Raw genomic sequence first — 11,204 nt, forward strand, 5'->3', positions numbered from 1 at the left:
GTGGCAGACAGCAGCATTGTTCAAGCCTCCATCACTCAAGGACTCTCTTGTAGGATTCACTGCTCCCCTGTGCTATAAAAAGATGTGTGTGTGTGTGTGCGCACCTACAGTACTCCTGTGTGTTTTGAGGAGGTGTTTACCAGTGCGATTGTGACACCACACAGTGTTCTTCCGCATGGAAACAAGGAGACGATTCTTCCAGTGCGTGGCCGAGGACAGCCGTGCTCTGTGGCCGGGGGACATTCCTGGCATGCCAGCGGCATCATGTCAGATCTCCCCGCGGCCCACTTCCCATTCATCAACCCCCCGGTCCAGACAAACACCCAATCAGGCTTTCTCACTCACCCGTTCACCCGGCCTGCCGCAGTGCTAGTGATCGATGTGTGAGTGTGTCAAGGCCCACAGCAGCCAGGGAGAGCCTCGTTGTGTGGCACTCGGGCATCCCGTGGGCACACAGTCAGGGTGCCCCAAGCAGAGCCTGTCTGCAAACATTCACTTCTATTTTTGGGCACAGAGACTGATCGAGTGCTGCCCGTAACAGAAGGCAGGAGCTCGAGCAGAGACCGGTTCTGAAGTGTTTGAGATGTTCTAAAAACACATTCTAGAAATCACCAATTAGATGTTAGATGATTTAGGTTTTGTAAATGTCACACATGTGCATGTATATTCTTAATGTGACATTCCAATGTTCATATAATATGTGCCACGGGTATTGACAGATTATTGACCTGTCAGAGGCCGAGAGGGTTTGACCTGGTTCTGTTCTACTTACTTACTCTTCAAAAAATAGGCTTCAATCAGTTTTTGTTTTTATTATAGAAGTAGTAAGCGGATCAGTTCTTAACAATTTTCATATTACATTCATGTTATAAAGTGGTAAATTATGTATTATCATATTGGAACCAGGGTTGTGCACAATTCGAATTGCAATTCTGCTTCCTGTTTGCTACCTCAATTAAAATGCAAGTGAAATTCAAGAATTGAATTGGAATTTAAGAGCCAGTTTCAATTCGATTCTGGAATTTTACACAAGCTTGATTGGATGATTGATGAAAACATTGCAAGGGAAAATATGCACAAACCTAGTAGCTCTCCTCAAAAATCAGTTTAGTATCATATTCATATTTTGTTTCATGTCTCATTTTACATACATAATTAATCTTTAATCAGTGAACATTTGCTGGATATTGAGGAGGGAGGGGCATCTTAAAGATGGGAAGACTTGACAAGGTCATCCATACAGGAATGTGATGAACTACAACAGATAAATTTAAACTTGCACTGCTCTTCAACCTGCATATGCATACCCTCTTAAAGCAAATATGTTGTCCCTATCTGGGCACAAAGATGTGTTAGAAAACAACGTAGGTTGTGTTATTTTCAACACATATTGTGTAACAAATAAAAAAAGGAAACACAAACTGTTGTTGTTATCTGGACAAAGAGATGTGTTAAAAACAATGCAAGTTGTGCTGTTTTCAACACATTTGTGTACGGGATTATTTTTGTGTATGAGTGTACATAATGATTTGTGTGTGTGTGAGAGAGAGAGAGAGAGAGAGAGAGAGAGAGAGAGAGAGAGAGAGAGAATGCCAAATGTATTTCTGTCTTTATGCTGAAACATTCACTCATGCAGCTCCTTGGTCCCAGATGACCTTGACCGGAAGATTCTTCATTCTCTCCTTGTAGACCTGGTCAAAGCGCTCGCTCTGCGCCACCGTCAGAAAGTTCTTCCAGTCCCCAACGGTCCCTGTGCTCAAAAGAGGAAGAACAATGTGTGAGGTCTCCTATGTCTTCAGAGGCTCTGAGTAGGAGAGAGATTCATTAGATCTTGTCATCTTGCCTTTCCGCATAAAGCTGCCTTTGCTTGAATCCAACACGTTCCCTTGAACGGAATTGTGATAGTTTGCTTTTACATCATTCTTCATGTTCTTAAAAGTGACCCTGTCCATGACCTTGTCAATGTCCACATCAGACAAAATCTTTCCAACAAACTTGCTGATCTTCATAACCACCGATCTCAGATCCTAGTTGGTGACAAAGACAGAAAGATGTATTTTTAAGGAAATACGGTGCTTTTTTATTAGACTTCAAGCTTCCCTCACACCTTTTGTTTTGTTTTTTTAACCTTTATTTTACCAGGAAGGTCCCATTGAGACACAATGTCTCTTCTGCCAGGGAGTCCTGCTCAAGATTGCAGCAATTATTTGAAAGACAAAGAAAATACGACATGGGTACAGAGCAAAGACATCAACAGCACACTAACACAGAGGACACAGAGTCAGAGACAACAAATACTAGGGAGAGCTAAAATATATTTGAATAAAATAGAACACTAGAAGCAGTGACACTGCTCAGTGTAAGCCAGCTTTAAAATACTTTTGAAGACATTTAAAGGAGGGTAAGGAGTCTAAGTTGAGTGTTGAGTTGGAGACTGTAGGAGGAGCTTGTTTGTGTAACGGGTGTTGTATGTAGAAGGGCAAAATGACAAAAGACTACAAATATAACTGGGAAGTTTGCCCATTAAGGCCTTTGCTATAAAGATTAAAATATGGATGCAATGAAGTCCATTGAACCTTTTCATATACAGTAACATGCAGTGATGTGTTCTAGAAGGTGCTCCTATTACAAACCACAAGGCAGAGTGATAGACCACATCCAGTTTCTTTAGGAGGCCTAGAGAGGCATGCATATATTAAGTCACCATAATCTAACACTAATAAAAAGGTACTTTGGACCAATGTTTTTCTTGCAGTAAAAGGAAAGCAATTCTTTAAACGGAAATAAAAATCTAACTTAGGCCTCAATTTTTTTAAAAGATTATCTATATGAACATCAAAAAATAACTTGTCATCAAGCCAGATGCCAAGGTATTTATATGAGGTTACCCTTTCTATATGAATGCCATCCAGTGACAGTATTGTGCGGTCAGAATGTGACCGTACCCGTGTGAAAGTCGTATATTTATTTTTTTTGGCATTTAATACCAGTTTTAACTTGACTAAAGACATTTGTAGTAAATTAAATGCAGTCTGTAGGGTATCCATTGCCTCTTGTATTGAGGGAGCAATAGCATAAAGGATTGTATCATCTGCATAAAGGTGTACCTTGGCCGGGTCTAAACCCATACCTATGTTATTTATATACAGAGAAAACAAAATAGGACCTAAGATTGACCCTTGTGGGACACCAGTATTTACTACCAGGTATACAGAGTGACAATCCTCTAAGGAGACACACTGTGTTCTACTAAATAGTCAACAAACCAGGCCAATACAGAGTCACTAAAGCCCAAAGTACACAGCCTTTGCAATAAGAGATTGTGATCAACAGTATCAAATGCCTTAATATAAGCCACATAAGACCACCTGTTGGCACATACTGCAATTTGGAGTTCTTGCAGTGAACAAGTGCCTGAGATGGACAATTAAAGACTATGTTTGGGTTTTGACCTGACATGACCCTCTTAGACTTTTGCTTACCATTTTCATTTCCTCGTAGCTCACAAACAGGATATCATATTTGTCTTTGTTGTTAAACCAACCTTCTATATGATCAAACCAGTTTCCCCCTAAGACTGAAGGAAAACACAAATTAACACCTCAAACATTCACAATAATCATTCAAAAGTTTATAATATTATGCTAGTGTCTGAATACATAAGTGTTTTTTCCATTACTTTTACCACTCAGAAAGTTTTCCAGCATTTCATCAAGGTTGTCGGCAGTCTCCAAAGCGTTAAGCACTTGTGAGAAGTGAAAGTATGACACCAGAATATCTTTGGGGTTCCTCGTAACATAAATAATCTAGTGTGGAAACATACACATACACAACTCAATTTAATTTTTGCTTTTCATATTCCATGTCAGATATTATAAGGTAGATGTTTTCTATTGGCTTTTTTTACTTTCAATAAGGCTCAGTGCCAACCAAAGCCATCTTTATTTCCTCCTTACTTTCTGAGCTTACAATGTTGCACCTACTTTGGCTCTGTTGCTCTGTAGATCCAGGGGAACCATGTGCTGTGGCAGATGGGAGCAGAACAATCTGGGAGACTCCCTTGTGTCAATTTTATGAGCCGGTCGGAGGTACTCCAGCCAGGGCACACGAAAATATGTAGGCTTCTCCAACAGGTCAGGATGGTCATTCTCATGGAGAATGGAGACAATGTACTGCATCCAAATTGTACCTGACATGTTGATTATGGGGTAATGTTAAATACAGACACAAAAATTATGCAATACAAATTTTCCACTACATTATGATTGCTAGGGCAATTTTGTAACTGATTTGTGATGTTTTTATTATTTTTTGTTATTATTGTTCAACTTTTAGATAGGAACTCATATGTCAGGTTAAAAGGCATACATGTTGCATGGGTATTTCTGATTTGTTTTGTTTTAGTCCTTTTTGAGACACCAAAAAAAAAAAAGCGACAAAAACAGCCTTACCCGATTTGGGAAATGTCATTATGAAGATGTCACCGTCTCTTATGTGAAAACTCTTCAAACTGTCCAAGTACTCAAGTGCCTCAGGTATGCCATTTTCAAAGTGTTGCAAGGCGAAAACTGCCCCCTTGTATGAGAGCAAGGATTCCCCAAGAAGTGTGTAGTCTTTCTGTGCCATCACACTTTGGTCAAACTCGCTGAAACCCCTTTTCCATCCAAAAGATATTTCGCTTAAATATGATGTGGCGCATCAAAAAATCAGTACGACACACGTGATGACAAAATGAATCGCTGTAACCTTTGGACATAAGTGTCTGCAAAATACCATAAAAAAAAATCTCAAGGAAGAAGGCATAGCCTAACTCTATAAAAGGGTATCCTCCTCGAACTACTGCCCACGTTGATCAAAGAATAGAAGAATAGAATAGGTGTTCATTGTCATTGTCACAGGTACAACGAAATTTAGAGTGCATCATTCATGAGTCTATGAAAATATAATTGAAGTGCTAGTGTTACTTAAAAAAGAATAAATAGAAACGGCTATAACAGCATTAGCAGCAGACATAAACACAGTCATACACCTAGACATAGACACCCAGTCATTGTATAAAAAAACAGTATGAACACAGTCATTGCGATTGACTACAGACATTCATACTTTGTCATTGCAATGATACATTTTACAACAGTTGTTTGAGTCAGGGATGGATTACTGCCTACCGGGCTTCAGCCCAAGCCTTTGCATGGAATCATTGCCTCAATATCAACAAATCAGGATGTAGGCTATGAATCTGATTGAATTAAAGTATTGGCCATCCCCAAAATGCACCAGAATACAGGAAATCACATCAAACAAATTAAAAATGTTCTGAGGGAGGATCCCCAAACCCCCCTCCCACATGTGCGACAATTAGTGTGAGGCCCTTAAGACATCTGGGCCCAGGGGCCCGAAAGTTTATAATCCATCCATGAGCTGGTGTACCATACACACATGCAGTACAGTATGTTAGTATGCTCTCATAGCCTGTGTTTTCCCATGCTGTCTTACGCGCGCAATTTTATTCACGCTGCAGCAGGCTGGATTCTATGGATTCGTTTTCACCTCAACGAAGGGAGGGCAGCAAGACGATGACGACACACCGAAGCCATTATGAGCTATGTACAGACGCATTTGATAGACATTCGTAGCACCCAATCAACGGCTCTGGGCATTCGTAAAACACGTTTCAAATACGAGAAAATGAATGTCTAGTTCCCAGACCCCATCTCAATGAGATGAGGTCTGACGTTAGCAAGGCTAATGCTCTCAATGGAGGCACGGTAAAAGGACATCAGCAGTCTTTGTGTGTTGTTATTCCTCCTGAGTATTCTCAGGAAGTAGGCCTACACTCTGCTGGGCCTTTTCCAGCAGCTCAGAGGTGTTCACGCTCCATGATAGGCTCTCCTCGATGTGGACTCCCTGGAAGCAGAAGTCTGCCATCCTCTCCACACAGTACCCGCTGATGATTAACGGTGGGATCTCTGTTTTCTTTCTTCTCTAGTCTATGATGAGTTCTTTGGTCTTTGAGGTGTTGAGGAGCAGGTTGTTGGCCCTGCACCATGTTGACAGGCGCTCCACCTCATCTCTGTAGGCAGACTCTTCAATTGTGAGGTTTACACTGCTGTGGGCCGTGTGGTGTAGTGGTGCCGTCTCTGGTGCTGTGACCTGGAAGCGGGCAAAGATGATGTTCAGCTCCTCTGCCAGCACAGGGTCACCTTCAGCAGCTCTGAGGTTGGTCCTGTTGGTCAGATGCTGAACTCCCTGCCACCTGCTGTTGTCATTGCTCAGGTGGTCCTCTATCCTCCTCCTGTAGTCTGACTTGGCCTCTCCGATGCCCCTTATCAGGTTGGCTCGGGCTGTGCTGTAGAGGTCTTTGTTGCCGGAGCTCCAGGCGGTGTTCCTCTCTTTTAGCAGCTGCTGGACCCACCGTGTCATCCAGGGCTTCTGGTTGTGGTAGACCCGGATGCGTTTGTCCTCTGTGACAGTGTCTGCAGTTCTTAATGTGGCACAGAACACCGTCTGTGAACACCTCCAGGTCCTGATGTTCAAAGACCCCCAGTTGGTCCTCAAAGCAGTTCTGCAGCTGCTGGAAGGCACCCTCTGGCCATGTGTTGCTACTGGATGTGATGTGGGGGCAAGTATGACATTTGGGGATTTCAACTACCAGAAGGAAAGGGGCGTGGGGGACCCACTTCAATATAATTCCGACAAGTAAAGACTTTTCCAGGTTTTCCATAACTGTGGGAACCCTGCAAGTTTAAAATGTTATGATGGTCATGGTGTGGTCCGATATCTGGAAGTCTGATTTCACTGTCTGGGTTTTTGCTCACAATATGGTCCCCCTCACTATGAAAATATCTCCTGCGCCCCTGCTTGCTATTTTTGCCAATAATAATGATGATGATCAGCCTTTATTAGTATAGCGGCTAAGGCCAGAAATGAAATACATGATGTGAAAATCATGCATAATTAAAATGACAGGCATGTTGGATTTAGGAAGTAGCCATCAATTCTGACACTATCTTTAAACAATGAGTCAAAAACTGTGATGCATTTAGGCTATGTATGAAGTTTTGACTGTGACTAAACCCTGCACTTCGCCTGGGCTCAGTCCTTCTAATTTGCCCCCTAGAGGCTGGTATGCTAGCAAGGAGGCTAAAACCAATGGGTGCTAGTGTCTATCAAGTGTCTCATAAACATACTGTACGCTAGCCTAGAAATCTAGACGCACCCTAGCGGCGGCAAATTAATTTGCTCAGCCTGTACGTCTAGTATTAAACCATAGGGATTTCTATTGGCTGACGCCGTGGACTTCATCCAATCACAGCTCTATTTTGTTAGAGAGTCTTAAGGCGGGCTTAACAGGATAACGACAGTCCTGCGACTGTGAACAACAAGAAAGGTGGCTATGGCTTAACGAAGAGCGGTTGTTTGAATCGGCGCTGGCGTCAACTTTGGAGGAGTTGGACTTGTGCTTTTCTTTGAAAGTTGAGCAACACAATGCACTTAAGTCATTACTTTCGAAGAAGGATGTATTTGCCGTTTTGCCGACCGGATAATGGATATGGTCGTAGCTGGCCTATTGCATGCCTAGGCAGTTTGAAAGACAATTCTCTGCCCGCCCCTTGGATTAAGCGAGGTGAATGGTTCGATTCCAGACTATACATTTCAATGATATAGGATGGCCCGCCAGGCTAACTGTACGCTGCCTTTTGGGAAATTAGCTCTTTTGCCTTCAATCCTAGAGTTAAATAAATTAGTTCATACCATTTTGTTCTCTGTGCATGCAATAACACAGTCCAACACATACCACTGTTAGCCTATTTCAATGGAAGTGGGTGGAGCCAACTAAGTTTTAAGGCATAGTGATGGTTATACCTCTCTCCTAGATATAAAATGGTTATACCTCTCCAAATCTACGATTTAATGTCTTAAGACAATGAAGCTACAACTCCAAAACAGAAAAAGTTGGGTTGTTGTGTAAAATGCAAATAAAAACAGAATGTCTTGTGGGTCTTGTAAACCCATATTTAGCAGCAAAATGACAACATGTCAATTTCATGGAAAGTATATGTTAATTTTAAATTTCATGCCAGCAACATGTTTCAAAAAAAGTTATGACGGGAGCATGTTTACCACTGTGCTGCTTCACCTCTTCATTTAACAAAATTCTGTAAATGTTTGGGAAATGAGGAGACCAGTTGCTAGAGTTTGGAGAATTAAATGTTGTCCCATTACTTCCCGATATATGATTTCAGTTGCTCAACAGTATGGGGTATTCTTAGCCATGTTTGTCATTCCATTATACACCTAATTTGACAAATCTGGACTGCAGACATGCCATTTTTGCACCTGGACTCTTCTTCATCTATGTAGTAGGTCCTGGGTAAGATTTGTATGCACTTCATTTAGCGGAGAATATCTCAACTGTTATAGACTAATATGATCCCATTGAACAATGTGGAATGTGTGCCAAAATCCCTACCCGGGACGAAAGTCCTGAAAATGACCACAAAAGATGACACTATTATCACACTACAGGTGAATGAGACTTTTTCCCCCTTTATAGATATCCCCATACATTTCTACCAGATTAATCTTCATATTAAGAGAAATACTTTTTGTATTACACTTTGCCTAAAAAATAAAATAAAATATGCAAATGAGGCAATATGTCATTAAATATGCGTATATACATTTCGTCCCCTCAGAATTATAAAGTTCAAAATTGAGTTATTGACATATTCTTATTCTGTGACACCATAAGAAGATGAGGTGAGGTGTTTCTTGTAGTTGTATGCATTTTTGGACATTATATCTGAAGAGTTTTGTTCCACTTATCAGTATAACTTTATGGAATTCTATGAACTTTGAAGCTCAATATCTCAGAACTACTCAGAACGTAGATAGAACCCTATAATTCTAAGGGGACGATTTTTGAAGGTATGGATTTTATGAAGAGATCACAATGCTTACAATGACCATGTAGTGTATGTGTTCGAATTCTGGTTTGATATTTTTAATTGTGTGTTGTGCTGTATTGAAAGGAAAGTACCGGAGAATGTTTGGGGAGATTTATGGAGCTTTTAAGTAGTACATAACAGTGATTTTGATGATTTCCTATGATAATTTGTATTATTATAACTTCATATCTGTAAAATATTGATTTTCATTCCGCAATGGTACAAGTAAGTATAAGTATATATACTCTTTTGATCCCGTGAGGGAAACACACTCAACACACAGTGACACACTGTGAAGTGAAGCACACACTAATCCCGGCGCAGTGAGCTGCCTGCAACAACAGCGGTGCTGGGGGTTTGAACCGGCAACCCTCCGGTTACAAGTCCGAAGCGCTAACCAGTAGGCCATGGCTGCCTAATGTTGTCCTGGGGGCAAAAACTAAGTTTATATCCAACCTTGCGATCATCATTGGAACGTTAAAGTGAAAAATACAAAACAACAGGTTTATTCCCTGTGTTGCAAGGTAAAACTTTCACAACAGAGTCCAGGTATGGGGATGATGATGAGACCTCATTCAGTGATAGGATTCTGACCTTCTTATCCTTGCATTTGCAGTACTTGCAACAACGGATACCAGCAACCCGACAGGGACACCCATTCTTGTGTACACTTGCCACACGAGCAGGGATCTGGTAAACCTTCAGGTTTTGAGCTTACAATCTCAGGGACTAATAAACTGCCCTTTCTTACAAAACCATAAGCATCTGCATTTAAGATCAAGGTGGTGTCTGTACTGTAAAGGGTGTTTGGACCCAAAGCTGCTGTTGAATAGGCTCTCTATATTTGTTTTCTTGCATTAGTTGAGGTGCAAGCGGCCCTCTCAAAGTCCATCTTAAGGGCATTACTATCGAACGCAGCATTGTGCAGGTCGTCAAATGTCTCCATGTCCGTTGATGGTTTGAGACATTTGACCAAGAATGTTTCTGCCATTTGTGTTGCACTCCGTTAGCTGTGGACAGCTGACATTGAGAATCAGAAAAGAGTTGTGGACAGTGTTCAGAGCTGCAAGTTTGGTTGATATTTTGCTGCTTGTATCGCACCCAGTCAGCACATGTAGTGCTGGGAGACACTGTGTGAGCTCGTCTCCCAGCGTTATGCAGATATCATGAAGTGGTAATATTGATCTTTTCACTCCTGAGTTGCGGGTGAGCCAGAACAATTGTTATGTACACAAACACATCTGTGTCACCTGATGACAGTGTCAGTGATGTAGATCCATAAGTTGTTCTCTCACTTTCTCCAGATCTTTTGGAATTTTGTAAAATAAGGTTTCAAATATGAGTAATTGGTACGTACCAACTTATCTGTTCTTTGTGAGGAATAACTTCATGACATGAAGACATTGTAACTTCATCAACTTGTCTGAGACAATCTGGTGATGACATTTTCCCCATTTTGCAAAAAAACTAAAAAAACACTAGCAGCTAGCTAGCTACAATACACATCAAATTAAATATAAAACTGATACAAATTCATTATAATTATTTAAATACACAAAACTACAACTCGTGGTAATGACACGTAAGAAGACATGCCAACACAGAGAATAAAGAGTAGATTTCCTTAGATCCTTTTCGTGATCTCACAAGTCATCTTGCTTTACAGCCATGTGCTCTGCTATGACCTTAGATCACTATGGCTGCCAAATAAACTTTTGTTGGAGAAAAAAAAAGTTGGAGGTGATGGCGTGATGACCGCAATATTTAGAACAGGAAATGTAAGCTTTTAGGTTTTTAGTTGTATGTAATAGGTTGACTGTTTTTTAGCCATTTTCTTTATATCAAATCAGAATGCTTACACTCTTCTAAGACCTTATAATTATGGTCACTGTGAACATTTATTTTTTAGGCAAAGTGTAATACAAAAAGTATTTCTCTTAATATGAAGATTAATCTCGTAGAAATGTATGGGGATATCTATAAAGGGGAAAAAAAGTCCCATTCCCCTGTAGTGTGATAATAGTGTCATCTGGTGGTCATTTTCAGGACTTTCGTCAGATTTTGGCACACATCCCACGTTCTTCAATGGGGTCATATTAGTCTATAACAGTTGAGATATTCTCCGCTAAATGAAGTGCATACAAATCTTACCCAGGACCTCTACTAATGGAGTAATACTGTTTAAATATGTGCAGAATTCATTTTGGCATTGTTTTCCTGAAATATTCAAGGTCTTCCCTGGAAAAAAAAGCA

General features: G+C 40.8%; 1 protein-coding gene across 1 annotated transcript; it reads right to left on the reverse strand.

The window, feature by feature from the left end:
* Positions 1-1,515: 1,515 nt before the first annotated feature.
* Positions 1,516-4,735, reverse strand: LOC125290910 (amine sulfotransferase-like). Its single transcript, XM_048237344.1, has 6 exons — positions 4,452-4,735; positions 3,984-4,189; positions 3,680-3,806; positions 3,483-3,577; positions 1,844-2,027; positions 1,516-1,750 (listed from the first exon to the last, which is right to left on the reverse strand). The coding sequence occupies exons 1-6, from the start codon at positions 4,624-4,626 to the stop codon at positions 1,629-1,631; spliced, it is 909 nt and encodes a 302-aa protein (XP_048093301.1). The 5' UTR covers positions 4,627-4,735; the 3' UTR covers positions 1,516-1,628.
* Positions 4,736-11,204: the final 6,469 nt, after the last annotated feature.

The sequence above is a fragment of the Alosa alosa genome, chromosome 2 (genome assembly GCF_017589495.1).
Source record: "Alosa alosa isolate M-15738 ecotype Scorff River chromosome 2, AALO_Geno_1.1, whole genome shotgun sequence".
Classification (NCBI taxonomy): domain Eukaryota; kingdom Metazoa; phylum Chordata; class Actinopteri; order Clupeiformes; family Clupeidae; genus Alosa; species Alosa alosa.

Bases quoted from the DNA above. Each gene is read 5' to 3' on its own strand.
- LOC125290910 (XM_048237344.1), bottom strand. From the start codon at position 4,626: ATGGCACAGAAAGACTACACACTTCTTGGGGAATCCTTGCTCTCATAC. The intron at 4,190-4,451 runs GTAAGGCTGTTT...TCAACATGTCAG, and splicing joins AATGACATTTCCCAAATCGG to GTACAATTTGGATGCAGTAC. The intron at 3,807-3,983 runs GTAGGTGCAACA...TTTCCACACTAG, and splicing joins TACAGAGCAACAGAGCCAAA to ATTATTTATGTTACGAGGAA.